This window comes from Carassius gibelio, chromosome B7 (genome assembly GCF_023724105.1).
Source record: "Carassius gibelio isolate Cgi1373 ecotype wild population from Czech Republic chromosome B7, carGib1.2-hapl.c, whole genome shotgun sequence".
Lineage (NCBI taxonomy): Eukaryota > Metazoa > Chordata > Actinopteri > Cypriniformes > Cyprinidae > Carassius > Carassius gibelio.
The window spans coordinates 37,791,044-37,808,543 of NC_068402.1; the positions used below are offsets into that span (position 1 = coordinate 37,791,044).

General features: G+C 38.1%; 1 protein-coding gene across 14 annotated transcripts in view; it reads left to right on the top strand.

Moving 5' to 3' along the window:
* LOC127961469 (adhesion G protein-coupled receptor L3-like) overlaps nucleotides 1-17,500 on the top strand; it is a 255,154-nt gene that overhangs the window by 134,633 nt on the left and 103,021 nt on the right. For all 14 annotated transcript variants that reach the window (XM_052560590.1, XM_052560585.1, XM_052560591.1 and 11 more), the window contains exon 4: nucleotides 5,519-5,628. In XM_052560590.1, the coding sequence (XP_052416550.1) occupies nucleotides 5,519-5,628 (110 nt within the window). The remainder of the gene's footprint in view (nucleotides 1-5,518; nucleotides 5,629-17,500) is intronic.

Genomic DNA, 17,500 nt, shown 5'->3' on the forward strand with positions numbered 1-17,500 from the left:
CCAGGAGCGCTGTCTTGAGATACAGGAACTTAAGCTTGATTGAATCCAGCGGCTCAAAGGGACTCCTCTGAAGTCCTGCCAGGACAATAGAGAGGTCCCAGTAGGGAATCAGGGGTGTCCTAGGAGGATGTGACCTTCTGGCACCCCTCAGGAACCTTACGATCAGGTCATGCCTCCCCATGGACCAGCCGTCCACTGCATCGTGATGGGCTGGGCATGGACATACACTTTCAGGGTGGAGGGTGACAGCCCACGCTTCAACCTTTCTTGCAGGAAAGAAAGCACGACTCTGACCGGGCATCTCTGGGGGTCTGCTCGGTGAGAAGAACAATTCGTGAACAATTCCACCACTGGGGGAAGATCACTTAGGTCTGCGGCGTCCCGTCCAGAAACCACATGTGGAGGTTCCAAAGATCTGGACGTGGGTGCCAAGCCCCTGAGAGAGGAGGTCCCTCCTCAGGGGGATGCACCAGGGAGGGGCTGTCACAAGGAGCATGAGTTCCGAAAACCAGGTCCGAGGTGGGCCAGTAAGGTGCAACCAACAGGACCTGTTCCTCGTCCTCCCTGACCTTGCACAGCATCTGTGCGAGCAGGCTCACTAGGGGAAACGCATACTTGCATAGAGCCTGAGGCCAGCTGTGTGCCAGTGCATCCGTGCACAGGGTGGCCTGGGACAGGGAATAGTATAGCTGGCAGTGGGAGGACTCGTGGGAAGCAAACAGGTCTACCTGTGCTTCCCCAAATCAACTCCAGATCAGCTGGGCCGTCTGGGGATGGAGTCGCCATTCCCCGGGAAAGGGGAGCTGACGTGAGAGCGCGTCGGCTGCACGATTGAGCTTCCCCGGGATGTCGATAACGCGCAGCGACTTGAGCCGTGTCTGACTCCAGAGGAGGAGATGGGAGTTGAGACATGCGACGTGATCTTAGACCACCCTGTCAGTTGATGTACGAAACAACCGCAGTGTTGTCCATGTGGACCAACACGTGCCTGTCTAGCAACAGTGGCCGAAACCACCTTAAGGCTAGATGCACTGCCAGCAACTCCAGACAGTTGATGTGCCAAAGCAGTCAAGGTCCTTTCCAGGACCCTGAAGCTGCCTGCCCGTTGTATGTCGCACCCCAGCCTGTGTTGGAGGCATCTGTTGTGACAACAACATGCTGGAACACTTGTTCTAAGGGCACATCGGTCCGTAGAAAGGCAAGGTCCGACCAGGGGCTTAATCGGCGGCGACACATCGGTGTGATGGTGACAAGATGTGTACCGCGGCGCCATGCCCACCTCGGGACTCGTGAGTGCAACTAGTGCTGAAGTGGCCTCATATGGAGCAACCCGAGTGGCGTGACTGTGGCTGCGGGTGCCATATGCCCCAGGAGCCTCTGAAAGTGTTTCAATGGTACCACTGTCCTGCCTCTGAAGGAACTCAGGCAGTTCAACACTGACTGGGCACGCTCGCTGGTGAGCCGTGCCGTCATACTCACCGAGTCTAACTCCATACTGAGATAAGACATTCTCTGCACAGGGGAGAGCTTGCTCTTCTCTCGGTTGACCTGAAGCTCCAACTGACTAAGGTGCCGGAGCACCTAGTCCCTGTGATCGCACAACTGCTCTCGGGACCGGGCCATAATGAGCCAGTCATCGAGATAGTTGAGGATCCTGACGCCCACTTCCCAGAGTGGGGCAAAGGCGCCCTCCGCAACCTTCGTGAAGACACGGGGGGACAGGGAGAGCCCAAAGGGGAGGACCTTGTACTGCCATGCCTGACCCTCGAATGCAAACCGCAGAAACGGTCTGTGGCGAGGGAGGATCAAAACATGAAAGTACTCGTCTTTCAGGTCGATCGCTGCAAAGCAGTCCTGGGGCTGAACGCATTTGATAATGCATTTCTGCATCAGCATCTTGAACGGGAGCTTGTAAAGGGCCCGATTCAGGACTCGCAGATCCAGGATAGGCCGAAGGCCACCGCTTTTCTTGGGTACGATGAAGTAAGGGCTGTAAAACCCTGTCCTCATTTTGGCTGGAGGGACCGGCTCGATTGCATCCTTCACCAGCAGGACAGCTAGCAGCATCTCCTCACTCAAGACAGAGGCATCCCGGACTACCACCGAAGTCTCGAGCACGCCATTGAACTTCGGAGGTCGCCAGGCGAACTGAATCGCGTAACTGAGTCGGACCGTCTGAATGAGCCAGTGTGACGGGTTGGGCAGCGCAAGCCATGCTTCCAAACTCCGTACCAGTGGCACCAAAGGGTTTAAAAAGACTGCTCTTTTTTAGGGAATCTGCTCTTTTAGTTGAAGCGCCCAGGGGAATAGCTGAAAGGGACACCACTGTTTGCGCCGTACCGCCAACCAGAACAGCTTCCCGACACAGTAGATGAATGGCTTTGTGGAGTATAACAGCTTTCATACAACCACTCGGCTCCGAAGCAAAAATCTAATGAGTGGATGCACCTGTTTATACCCGTTGGCAAGGGGAGTGGCTCAGATATGTTAAATCCACTAGCCAATTTTCATTGGCGTTTTCTCTTAAACTCAGAGATGATTGGCCTCCCAAGTGAGACCCCATATGTCGTTCGATATAACTCGTAGTGACCGACAGATAGGGAAATCTGGAATCTGTTGATAGTTTTGTCTGCGTGATTGAGTCTAAAGCAGAACATTACAGTCCACAGTGATTTTTTGAGAAGCACCCCTGTGTTCAGAGCTGGAGCTAACGAGTCGACGGTGGTTTGATAATTAGGATGTTTGCCGACACATGACTGCAGCTTTAATCAATATCACCGCGTTCTGCATTGATTTTTGTCGTCCTCATTTCCTCACATCCTGGAGATGTTTGCCTTTGAGTTTCAGAGCATCGTTTGGAAACTATCCCATCGGTGGCACTTGTCCGTGTGGATTCAAAGGCCTGGGATCCCGGATCTGTAGTGTAATCCTCATTGTGCTGCATAATTTACTTGAATCTGAAACAAACCTTCTCCTGTCCAGAGCTGGAGCTGATTAAACGCTGCGCTTGACTTCACAGGTAGAGTTTGTTTGTGTCGGACAGATGATTTGCTTCGGTCCTCTGAAACTCTGAGGAATAGTTGGCCCTCATTGAGTTGAGCGCTGGGATGTGTGTGTTTTCTTATGGGACTGGCTGGAACATGTGATCGCACTGGTTATTATGGGATGGAGTGAGTAGCTGTTTTGCACGTTTTTTGTTTGTTTGTTTGATTAGTTTTTTTGAGGTTATGTCTGCTTTATAATTATACTATATACTTTGTGCGTGTATATTATTTGTGATATATTATGAAATTATTTAAATAGTTGTAGTTTTTGCATATTCTCATATTTGTTAACCATTTTTAAAATATATGTGTGTGTTATATTACATGAATATTTACTCATTTTTTGTGCAAATTATGTTATATAAATTATATATTCTATATATATTTATAATGTTTATGACTATTTTTCTTGTAAAATTATGGTTTGGTAATTAATTAGTCTATATACTTTGTAAACCATTTATATTATACCTGATATATTACATAATATTTATATTCTGAATTTTTTGCAAAACATTTTACAAAATTTTATTTTATTAATATAAAATAGAAAAATGTTTTTTGTAAGTGTTTATTTAATATAATTAAATAATTTTAATTTAGTTTATTTAATATAAAGGTATATATATAAATGTAATACATATATAGTATACAAGTTTGTATTTGATTTTATGATATATATATATATATATATATATATATATATATATATATATATATATATATATATATATATATATATATATATATGAAATTCAGTTCTATATAACTTTTGGTATGATTTATTTATATATATACATGTGTGTGTACTGTATGTTAACTAATTATTTATGTTGTTAATTTTTTGCATATTAATTAATTTATTATATAATTACATATATAAAATGTTTATTTTCATACAATTCAAATGTAACATTGCCTAAAGTCTCCTTGTAAGATTATGGTTATGGATTGATTTAATCATAATTATTCCATATGCTGTTGTTTACCATATTTGTGTTTTTTCGTAGTTATTTCCATCGTTTTCTCTCATTCTGCATGTAAAGAAGCTGCAGGTTTTCTGGTCAGGTTCTGGTCTGGTTGGGTTCTCATCAGCTTTAGCTGGTGTTCTGGGATTCCTCGTTTAGACAGCTGAGTAAAGGCTGTGAGGATAATGAAATGCCAGTAAATATGTTCAGGCTGATTTTGCACATGGGTGCTTTTGTCCTTTAAAAATTAGTCACAGTTTCACATACACACTGATACGCTTCGCACAGAAGCCCACACACTCACAAACACACACACACACACACACACACACACACACACACACACACACACACACCCCAGCACTCAGAACGCATTCGTTCCCGCTCATTAGCCACATGCTAACGGTTCAATCATCCGCGAGTGTCTCAGGTGCTGGGTGTTCATCACACGCTGATCTGCTGACATTACTCTGACATTGAGCCTCACGGAAGATTTCATCTTTAAACGATCGCCATGATTCTTTAAAACTCCATTTGAATCTGTAATGTGGCATATTTCTCCCAGAAACTGAATATTCAGCAGGAAATAATGTGAGGCGGATTGTGATTGATCATTTATGATTCGGTTGAGTGATATGACAGTATAAAACACGTGACCAAAGTGCTACAGATTCTAGTAGTATATTTGAGAGATCAACAGAGAAACATGTTATAATAGAGAGCACAACCAGTCTCAAACAACTACAGATGATACAGAAATAATGAATATAATGATTTCAGACACTTAACTGCATGTCAATTATAATTAAATGTATGTATTAACAACACACTTATTTAGGTCTTATATCTTACATTTTTATATGTAATTTCATAATTACTTCTAATATCTTTGAAATATGCTTAAAATACTGCTGAATGTACTGACATGAACTAAAATTAACTTTAATGGCATTTCTATTGAAACGTGTGTGTCTTGTGCTTAAATATATTTGTGTTGAAGTTGCAATTTAGTGCATTTAAAATATATTCACTTTCAATGTAATCTCGAGTAACACGCTACAGTTAAAATGACAATCAAGAACTTGAATGTGCTTTAGTATGTCAGTCAACACATCAAAATAAGTGTACTTCTTTAAAGAGTGATAAGGTATTATTAAAACATAGTGATTTAATGCACTTTGCAGAAAAACTTTTAATTTGACGTTATTTTGAATGTCACATTGTTGTTCCTGTAAATCTGCTGTAAATCTACTATGTTATTCTGGAGGTTGATGTTTCTGGATAGATATTTACTGGCCAACAAATATTTAAAAGTAAAAAGAAACCATTCTCGAGTCTCTGACATTCTGGTCATTGAACACGTGGTTCAGTTTTATTGTCCAAAAATCACAAAAACAATGCTCAAACATTCTCATACTAAAGGTGAGAAATGTAAATGCTAACAGACTATTAATGCTCTTTCTCCTCTCTCTCTCTCTCTCTCTGTGTGTGTGTGTGTGTTTCAAGGTGTAATAACCGGACGCAGTGTGCCGTCGTGGCCGGACCGGATGCGTTTCCTGACCCCTGTCCTGGGACATACAAATACCTGGAAGTGCAGTACGAGTGTGTCCCGTACAGTACGTATGAGTTTCATATCAACACGTCTGTCTAATCAAAGCCCTTCAACACAAACACACCCAACATCTTCCTCCTGCAGCTCAGGGAATGCATTTATTCTTCTTTCTCCTGCAGTTTAAAGTCTCGCCTTCATTTGAACTCATCCTTGCCTATCTGCCGTGTGTGTGTGTGTGTGTGTGTGAAAGTTTACATGATGACTTTGGTTACTGTGAGCTCTCTGATAAACTATGTAAGCGCTGCACTTTGTCAAAATGAGTAAGTTGCCAGATAGCTAATGATAGCGTTTGGCCGTGATAGATCGTCTCTTCTGTATCTTTAGTTTTGAGAGCGCAGCGTCACATCCATCTGTGTGGAGGAATACCTGCGCTGTTTACTCCACGGCTTACACCAATGTCCGTCTTTATTGATAAATGAGTGCCACGTACACATCGCTGTTCACTGAATTGAGTTTAATTACAGCAGAGGAAACAATGACTGTCTCTCGCTTCCTACAGCTTCCTCACTACTGTTCAAAAGTTTAGGGTTAGTAAGTTTTTTTTTTTCTTTTTTTTTTGTGAAATTAATATATTTTCTTTCAGCAAATACACATTCAAGAGATCAAAAGTGGCAATATAGACATACAAATGTTACAAAATATACCTGTTTCAAATGAAACTTTTCTTTTGAAATTTATTAATCAAAGAATCCTGAAAAAGTAAAATGTTTCACGGTTTCCACAAGAATATACGGAAGTTCTAAGCGGCCATGCATTATAATTTTTTTCCTTTTTGTTTTGTCGTTATAACGACTTCATTTTCTCGTTATCTCGACATACCGAAGTTCGTTTTCTCCTTATAACTACTTATTTTTCTCGTTATCTCGACATAACAAAAGTTTGTTTTCTCATTATAACGACATGACAGTTTTACTGTTGCTATAGTAACGAACTCAACTTTGTCAGGCATCTGATGGACAACCATACAGGTGCTCTTACTGTAGCCTATATTTCAGCAAATTTTGCTTCGTTTAGGTAATAACGTCTACAATACTGTAAAGAGCGTTAATGTGTACGTGTAGTGTATGTGTGTGTATGTAGAAAAAATGATTACAACATTATAGGACAAAACTGAATTAAATTAGCCTATGGATTTTACATATACATCACATTTCTCACCAATATGGTTAACAATAAAGATTAGTAATAAGGAGAAGAAGCACATCAGCCTACATCGTTAAATCCCGTCCTACTGTAGATAAACAGAATACAGTGATGTCAACCTTGGTTTTGATAAGCAGTTATTTTATGACACAGAACGCGTTGGTGAAACTCATGCATCAAGCAGGAACTTAATACACAAAATATTCATATTGATTCAATCACTTAACATTTATGAATTAATTAAAATATCAGTAATGAACAAGACTGCACAAATTGTAGCGATCACGAGGAAGGTCCGCGTACAGTAAAGTGGATAGTTTACAACACCCCGTCAGTTATATTCAGGTTTATAGTGCCACCTGCTGGCGCAGTTTTGTAACTTCTTAGAGAAAATTAAGTCGTTATAACGAGAAAATGAACTTCGTTATGTCGAGAAAACGAGAAAATTAAGTCGTTATAACGAGAAAACGAACTTCGTTATGTCGAGATAACGAGAAAATTAAGTCGTTATAACGAGAAAACGACCTTTGTTATGTCGAGATAACGAGAAAATTAAGTCATTATAATGAGAAAACAAAAAGAAAAAAAAAATTATATTGCATGGCCGCTTAGAACTTCCGTAAGAATAAGAAGCAGTTTTCAACATTGATAATAATCAGAAATGTTTCCTGAGCATCAAATCATCATATAAGAATGATTTCTGAAGATCATGTGACACTGAAGACTGGAGGAATGATGCTGAAAATACAGATTTGATTACAGGAATCAGTTGCAGTTTCACAGATATTCACACAGAAAACAATTTTAATTTCAATAAGATTTCATAATGTTGCTATTTTTACTGTATTTTTTTTTTACCAAATAAATGAAGCTTTGGTGAGCAAAAGAAACTCTTAACATTGAGTGAGTAATTCACTCCTTTTGTGATATTACATCATAAAGAATTTTATCTGGGAAATTTAAAATTAGAAATTTAATAGTAACATGAAAATGTACAATAATTAAAAAAAGTTCAATAAATAACAACTTCTGTATATAAATAAACATAAGAATAAAAAAAACCCATTGTAAATTACACTTTTTAACTAAAACTCACCAACCAAACAAATAAATAAACAAAAAATAAGAGGAGTTGTGGCACATACAACATAATACTGCACACCTGTGACAGCAGCTCCGTCATGTGATGTCTCTTCCTCTAGCAGGACTTGATTGTAACTCAGCTTTGATGGTGGTTTGGTTCTGTGTAGAGTTTGATAGATGCCCTTCTGAACTGCTGTTGTGTGAAGATTCTTCAGAAGTCTCTGTGAAACTGTTTTTGGAACGACATGCCAGTGAGTCAGAAGGACAGAATGTTCACTTTTTGGTAAATGATCCCATGAATATCAAAGTGTCAATTAATAGAACACAAGCGGGGCGAGTCGTTTGATGGCTCGAGTCCTCACAGTCTCACATGTGTAATTTAATCGCGTTATCCAGAGGACGTTTGACAGAGTGTTTATTTGTCACTGTCACATGTGTTTATGCAGGAGAGACACGTCGCCTGTTTATAATAATATTATCAGTGACAAATGCACCTCAGCGCATATTAAACCTGTCATTCTGCGGTCGCATGAAAGGAGAGTGAAGAAGGGTTGAAAGTGAGACGAAGATTGGCTTGATGAAGAGAGGACCAGATACTGGAGAAAAAAATTAAATAAAACGAGATGAACAAACTCATTAATGAAGAGGGAAAATAGGGCGGAGCTTGTAAACTCACAGCGAGGACAAATACAGCAGGAAATACCTTGCTCATGTTCACCAGGGCTACATTAATTTAATCGAAAATACTGTAAAAAGTAAAATATTATTACAATTTAAAATGACAATTTTCAAAGTGAATGTGATTTTAAATGTCATTTATTCCTGGGATGCAAAGCTGAATTTTCAGCAGTATTAAGTGTGGAGTGAGAATTGAAGTGGGCGGGGCATCTGAGGTCAGGGAATCTGAAGGCGGGGTTTGCTGAGCTAATTCAAATATACAGTGCAGATGTACTGATTTATGACATTCACTTTGTCTTTAAGTGATGTTGAACTTCTGGTCAAAGTTTCACTTCTCAAAGAGAGTCTAGAAGAGAGATGCTGGTCAGGAAGAGATATTTGATGAAACCCTTCTGTGTTCTGTGAAGGACGGCGCTGGGTATTGTGTGTTTGACATGTGTTGGTATTCATAGAGAAAGACCACCGGCGAGTGTGTGACCGACAGCCAGCGTCTCCCTCTATACACATCAAACACACACACACACACACACACCCACACACCGGGACAACGAAGCTGGCCCTGAGTAATGGACCCTGCTGTTGATGTCTGGAACTCAGGCTGTTATTATTATCTAGTTCAGCTTTGACCTTGAATTCTTCTGCAGAGTTATTGAAACACACACACCCCCGCCATCATCTAACTGTCTTCCAGATAATCAATACGCATTCCTCTGTTGTTTCTGGTTAAATTATATATGTGACCATGCTGGTAAAATGAGTCTGAATGTGTATGGTCTAATTTTGAGCTACAGGTTGAATTTCATGTTTTCACAAAAATATCTAAATGTATCATTATTTGTACATTTTCTGCTCTTCTTCCCCGAGTGCGTGTTTCTGATAAATATATACTTAACTGTAGTGCATACACAGAATTACAGAATTTAAGTTGGCTATTCACACAAACATAGTATGTTGTGTTTTCATATGTTTTAAGTGAATATTTGGGGAACTTTAGGGGAAAACATCTGATGTGTTGCATTATATTATATCCGTGCATACACAGTAGGAATTAATATATAGGCTGTCTATCTAACCATTAATCTAACAATAAAATAAAAAGATTGAACTGCTTTTGTAGTTTTAATAATAAATGCATTTATAATGGATCTCAATTGCCAACCGTAATTTGGATATATTTTTGAAATGGAAACATTGAGTTTTACAAATGCTAGAAATATCGCTTTCGATGGAAAGATTGCTATCAAATAGCAGACCTAGGTTCCTAACTGATGACAAAGAATTTACAGAGCAGCCATCAAGTCATAGACAGTGCATACTAGGTTATCATATGCTGAGGTTTTAGATCCGGTAATTAACTTTTTTTTTTTTTTCAGAATTTAGTAGTAAGAAATTACTCGTCAACCAGTTTTTAATATTGACTATGAATTCTGTGAACTTTTCAAGTTGGTATGTTTGGCCCTAACTTTGCAAAGTTATATAGAACTGAGTGTCATCAGCATAACAGTGAAAGCTAACACCGTGTTTTCTGATGATATCTCCCAAGGATAACATATAGAGCGTGAAGAGTAGCGGCCCTAGTACTGAGCCTTGAGGTACTCCATATGACAATTGTGATCATTAGGGTCCTCTTCATTCACAACACTGGTTACTGTCAGACTTTCTAAACCCTTTTGCACTTGAATTAAGATTATATTTTAATTTTAAAGCACAGCCACCACAAAATCAGACTTTAACAGTAAATTTTACCTTGAGATCATTCTGAGATTGAATACAGATTAAAAATCATAACAAGAAATAGTTTAATAGCTATGATAGTGTTTTTGAAATCAAATCTTTGCACAGTTATGACAAGATACACTGGAAGATATGCCTTGGAGAAACAGTAAGTTAATAATAATAATAATAATAATAATAAATATAGCTGCAAGCAGCAATAACAGGGCCAAGCACTACAAAAGCAAGCTTCAGACGAATGGCAGAAATGAATAAGATTATTTTAGGCAAAATGTCTGGAAAACAATAAACACAACAACTAGTAATAGGCTTTATTGGCTTATCACGTGTAACCAATAGGTGGCGTTGTTACCAAATTAATTTGGAATGGTCAGTGTGAGGTGACGATGACACATATAAAGTTTGGTGTAAATATGTCAAAGCTTTGCAGAGATACAGCCTCAAATGCATTTTGGCACCCTTCAGGCAGATTTGTTGATGCGCTTAATGAGAACCGTTTCCTATATTGACATGAAATCCATAACTTTTTGCCAGCATGGTCTGAAGATGATCCACGTCAAATTTGGTGAAAATCTGACTAACGGTCTAGGAAGAGTTCGAAAAAGTAGGTTTTCAACATTAATCAAAATGTCAGACAGGAAGTTCAGCCAAATAAGAAAAACTTTGTATCTATGTTCTCGACTTGACCCAAGGAATCTAAAAATGTCAATAGCCAGATTTATTCAAAAGTTATTAGCCTTTATGTAAATTGAGTTATAACTTTTGACCACTAGGTTAATTCAAAATATTTGAGTACCTTCAAGGGATGGTGTTGTTGGCACATTCTGAGTTTCATAATATTACACCAATGCATTTGTTTAGTATAGCATGTTATTTCACAAAACTGTATTGAAGTTAATGAGAATTTCATGTTTTGTTCTATTATAGCACCACCAAGAGCTCAGTCCCACCATTTTTTTATGTGTGCTCAGAGTGAGCCCATACATATGTGTGTCAATTTTGGTGAAAATATCTCAATTCACTTCAGCGTTATAGACATTTAAATGAAAAAGCATGTAAAAAATGACTGACTCTTGACTTTGTTTGAATATTACTACCCCTTACTATCAATATTTTGGCATTTGGGCTTTGATGTTTAGCTATCGACCTATGTTTCCGAACTTCTGATGGTGGTTTCGTCTCGATGAGACAAGCGGTTTCGAAGATATAGCCAAATGTTTTTTAAGCTCTAAATCACAACGCTACACAAACCGTAAGGCGAAACCTAGTGTGTATCGTAGGACTCGGTAAGGTTTCAGGAGACTAATTTGATGTATCTCGTGAAAATTAGTCGACCACACCTAAAGTTATAAGCATTTAAAAAAGAAGATCACCACTAGGTGGCGCTGTTTCGAAACTTCTCACGCGCCTTCAGGACATTGTGCTGATGACCCATACCAAGTTTCGTAACAATCTGTTGATGCGTTCTTAAAATATAGCATTTTAGCACAAAATTCAAAATGGCCGACATTCAAAATGGCCGAAATGGTCATATTGCATATCAGTCGACTAGGCATGGTGCCCTGAATCTAACAAGACCAATGTTATGATTTTTGGACAAACTGTTCAGAAGTTATGAGCAAAAATAGCAATTTTTCAGATCTCCGGACCAGTAGGTGGTGCTGCACCGAAACACTGCATGTAGCCTCAGGTCATGCTTGTTATGACATGTACCAAGTTTGGCCTGAATAGGATAAGTCGTTGCAGAGATACAGCTTTACGATTGTTTTTGTAAGCGTTACGTAAAATTTGAGCGTTTATCGAAAACGGTTTGACGAATCAATTTGAATTCCATAAATTTTGGTCAGCACTGCCTGAAGATGATCTGGTTCAATTTTCGTGTGAATCGGACAAACCGTCTAGCACGAGTTCGAAAAAGTAGGTTTTCAAAAAATTCAAAATGGCGGCCATATTTGACCAAAAATGACTGGATAGGGTGCAATCGAATTGCCATGAGCTCAGAAATCAGAGGAAAAAAGAATTTTGTTGATTGGGCTTACGGTTAAAAAGTTATTAACAAAATGAAAGTGAAATTTTGGACAGTTGGTTGCGCTAGAGGGAATGTCTTATACACACCAAAATTGGTGTACTTAATGTTGGCACTGTCCTCTATCAGAATGTCACACCAAAACAACTTTCCCGCAATCGGTTCTATGGGCTGCCATAGACTCCCAGTCGGAAGAATAATAATAATAAGAACGCCAACAAAAACAATAGGGTCCTACGCACCTTCGGTGCTTGGCCCCTAATAAATAAAACAGTTATTGAATAATTGCATATCTCATATTTTAGAGCAGTACCTACAATTTGGGAAATAAATATTTAAAAAAAATGTAGCAGATTACAGTCACATTTACATATATATACCACATTTATTACTTTTTTAATGTGCAGTCAAGTATTTGTATTATTATTATGTATTTTTTTAAGCATTCAACTTTTTATCTCATCTTCTTTGTTGGTTTTAATAAAAGATGCTCTGTTTTGTATTAGGGTGACTTTTTAACATTCTCTCAAGGGTCTACAGATGGAAAATATCCTCTTTGGTGAATTCTGGCACAATTACAACATGTTTGTTAATGTGTGTTGCCCTGTTATCAAATAAACTAAACAAATCTAAACCACCGGATTTACAAAAAACAAAGTGAAAAATGAATCTTGGATCACTCTAGTAACTGCGTAGCAATGCTCTTTTCTGTGTGTCAGTTTGTTTGGTGTCACTTAAATCTGAGAACAGAAGCTGTTTGTCGGTGAACGAGGGTCAGATGCTGCAGATATCCTGCTGGTCTGTTCAGGTGTAGCACAGATATTTCATTAGCGCTTAATTACTGCTGCCTTAAATCCAGATTCCAATAACGTGGTTTCAGCAGGAGCAGGAAAAGGAGAAACGTCCCAGCATGCATTGGGCTTGTTTGGTCTGAACAGAAAGAATGGCTGTATGGAGAGGGAGAGCTGATTGTTCTGGCAGGGTTTTTTTTGCACCTGCGTCTTTGTCTGTAATCAATCTTGTGTGCACAAGCTGATCTCGCTCTGTGCTGTTCACATGTAATGTTCTGTCGTCTCGCCAGATGATTCGCCATCATCCGCTTTAACAGACAGCACCTGTGCTCAATCTGCACTCGTTTACCTGTCGCAGGGTTACCAGGGCAACACGCACTGCCATCCAATCAGAGCTTATGATTCAGTCTTATTATGGTTCACTAAAACTAAAACCATTAAAAACAAACAAACAAATTAATAAATAAAAAGCATTACTTCAAAAATAAAATAATTGTTAACTCAAATAAAATATAAATAAAAGCTTATACTATTTAAAGATAGTAAAATGTTAACTGAAATAAAATATACAAAAACTTAGAAAAATACCTAAACGTTATTTAAAATAAAATAAAATACAATGCAAAAGGTTGACTGAAATAACATATACAAAATTTAATATAATAAGCTGGTAAAATATATAAATGTAAATAAATTTGAATTGAAATAAATATACAAAAATTTACTTTATTAAGATAGTAAAAATAAATGAAACATCGACTGAAATAAAATATACAAAATGTTAACTGAAATAAATGAAATATTTAAAAAACGATATTATTTTATATTATTAAATATATTATTTTAGCTAGTAAAAATATCTTAATTAAATGTTAACTAAAATAAAATTGTAACTTTTCATTTTCCGTCGGTCTCAGTACATGATGTAACTACAGAAGAGTCAAGTTTTAAATAGGAAACATATAGAAACTCTTTCTTCATTTTTGAGCAAGAAGCTAACGGTCTAATCAGATTCAATGATCTATGCTAAAGTAAGCTAAAAGTGCTACCGCAAGACCCAGAGACTGGCTGAATGGATCTGAAAATGGTAAAACTCAACTCGTTAACTCTATGGGAGTTGGAAAATGAGCCTTTTGAGTGAGTGGAGTGTTCCTTTAACTCAAATCAGTTAATCTATTTTCATTAATTTAACCCCTTTCTAGGCACCTCCGTTTTTGGCATGGAGACAGAAATGACATACCCAAAATAAAAAGGTTTCTGCTCATGATTCTTTCTGACTAGATACATATTCAACATATGTTCACAAAGCTGAATATGACTGAATATGAGTGAGTGGTGAATTTCTATTCAAAATGGGGCATAATATGGATTTATTATTTTGCACTCCTGACATAAATCACTAAATATCTGTCACTGCAACAATGTTGTATCAAAATATTGGTCAAATATCGAAGCTAGAGTCTTTAAACTTTCAATTGATGCACAGTTTGTCCAGATCAAGTAAGAGAGTGATGTTTAATGTGCTGTGAAAGTGAAACAATAATAAACTGGGGCCGTCGGCGATGTTTGCACGTAAAGGGGTTAATGTAATGTAATTCGACTGTATATACTAAAATATCAACAAAAAAAAAAACAAACAAAAAAAATCCGAACAGTGAATCCAGTGGTTTGCTCATGTTGGCCTCCGGCGACCCTCTGCTCTCATGCAGCTCCAATCAGCGCTTGTTAATTACCCTGATGCTGAACAGTTAATGGGTGTTGGCAGTATCTGGACACCATCAGGTGTTTATCATAGTGTTTGCCGGTGATTACAGACACCGGTGTGTTCATCTGTCCTCCTGCGACCCGTGAGAGCTTCAGGGAGATCTGCAGAGATCAGAGCATCCAAAGAAGCCTCCACTGGGCTTTCACCCCAAAAATCACAGAAGATAATCAGCGCTGAAGACCTCCGTCGCTGTGCTGGAAAACAGATTGCAGCTCACCAAAATCATCTCCATCTCCTTTCCAAACGGCTTGGCTCTTCTCGAAGCTTTTCCATCCAAGAGTCCACAGAGGACGCAGACCATATCAGTATCAGATTATGGATATACAGAGACTGAAACATACAAGGCCTTGTGGGTCTATTAATTTGGGTTGTTTTTAAGTCAGTAATTAAATCATCGAGGGCCTAATGAGTCCCATGTTTCATCTGCTTGTCAGATTTCTGACCCTGAAGAGGAAATGTGTCCAGAACAAACTTGCTTCATAACCACAATCCAGCACTGTGCTGTCCAGTTATTTTAATGCGTTACAAACTCAAATCTGTTTGCTGTTTGTGTGAGAAATATTAGATATGAATTCAACGTTCCTTAAAATTATGCTTTTGGCCTATGCACACCTCAGAGAAACTGCTTGACTGCATAAAACAGTTAAAACACACAACAACTAGTTTATAATTTTTTTTATATAATTTGTTTTTAATTATATAAATGATAATAATAATCATTGTTTTAATTACTACCGTGTAACCTTACATGAACTATCTTGTCACTACTGACAGCTTAATTGCACAGTTTTATGAGATTTTTAATTACTGTGTTAATGTTTACTGCTACAAAATGACATTTGAATTTAATATCATTATCAAACTGAAATTAATATATATTTTATAATGTTCTGCTCACGAAGACTATTATTATACCAAAACTTAAAATTGTGAAATATTATTAACACATTATTATCATCAGTGTTGAAGACAGTTGTGCTGCACAGTATTCTTGTGGGAACTGTGATATATTTTATTTTTCAGGATTCACAGATCAATAGAAAGTTCAGAAGAAGAGCATTTTTAGTTGAAAGATAAATCTTCTGCGACTTTAGTTACTGTTACTTTTGATCAATTTAATGCAAACTTTCTAAATAAAAGTATTCGTTTCTTAATATAATATACTATAATATGTAATACTGCATTTATCAGAAGCAGGATTGTCAGTGTTTATGTTTGTCAGATCAGTGCCGGAGCGACTGGAACCTTGTTTGTCTGGTTATCTTTCTCCATGACCAGGCCATTTCAGAGATATTATTCACACAGCAACACCTCTCACACACACCTGCTGTTACACACCACCTGCTAACATAACTGTGTGTGTGTGTGTGTGTGTGAGGGGATTTCATACACCTGAATGCTCTTTCTGTGTGGTTTTGATCAAGTGTGAAGAGTGCGATTGACCGGTTATGTTTGAAAGACAACTGAACTCACTCTCTTTAGCTCAGACTTTAGCTAGATATATTAGTTAATTTAGCTGTCCAGCAAATTGTGCGCAAAATAATGTTTTTAAAGCAACATTTCACCCAAAAATGAAAATATGCTGAAAATGTCCTCACTCTCAATCCGTCCAAAATGTAGATGAGTTTGTTTCTTCATCAGATTTGGAGAAATTTAGCAGTACATCTTTGTCTCATCAGTGGATGCTCTGCAGTGAATGGGTGCCGTCAGAATGAGAGTCCAAACAGCTGATAAATACATCACAATAATCCACACCACTCCAGTCCATCAATTAACATCTGGAGAAGACAAAAGCTGAAACCAATCCATCGTTAAGATGTTTTTGACTAAATTACGAGTCCGTAATCCATAATAACTCTTCATCCAGTGAAAAAGTGGAATCAGGAGAGAAATCTGCACAGATCAACATAGCTCTAAACAAATATGTGTGTGGATTGTGATGTGAGAGACAGCAGAAGATTTGCAGATTATGGATAAATACTTCCACATACTACTTTTAACTCTAACTATTATTGAGTATTATATTTAAAATGAATATAATTTGTTTAAATACATGACATGCGCATTTCAATAGAAAACATTCATCAGTATACTTAAGTGGGTCAAAAATCACTCTAAATTTCAGCTAATTTATATTAATATAAACTTTAACTATAATACATTTTATAATACAGCTCAAGTGGTTCTCTATATTCAGTGTTTGTGTGTTTGACTTTGTAAAGAGCCGGTGTCAAGCATTAATTGTTGATCCTGCAGTTGTGTGGAAATCACAGTCCCAAAGCACTTAATTTCCCTTTAACACACACACACTCTTCAATCCTCCAGACGCACCACAGCAATCAAACACAATCACCACCGGCACCACAGACATCATCTGGAGATATGTAAGTGCTGTCAGGCCTCGCGTGTCTAAGGGGTGAATCTCACCAATGCCAGGGTCACTTTTCAGCTCAAAATAAGAATAAAACACATGACTTTCTGCGTCAGGCGGACGCTTTATCTGAAGCAATACGGCCACTCAAGCTGCATTTTCAGTTTGTGTGGGTGGAAATAAAACTATGACCTTGTTGTTGTCAGCATCAAGCTCTTTCATTAGAACTACAGAAATGGAAAATCAAAAAAAAAAAAAAAAAATCCATATACCCCATCTGTTAAA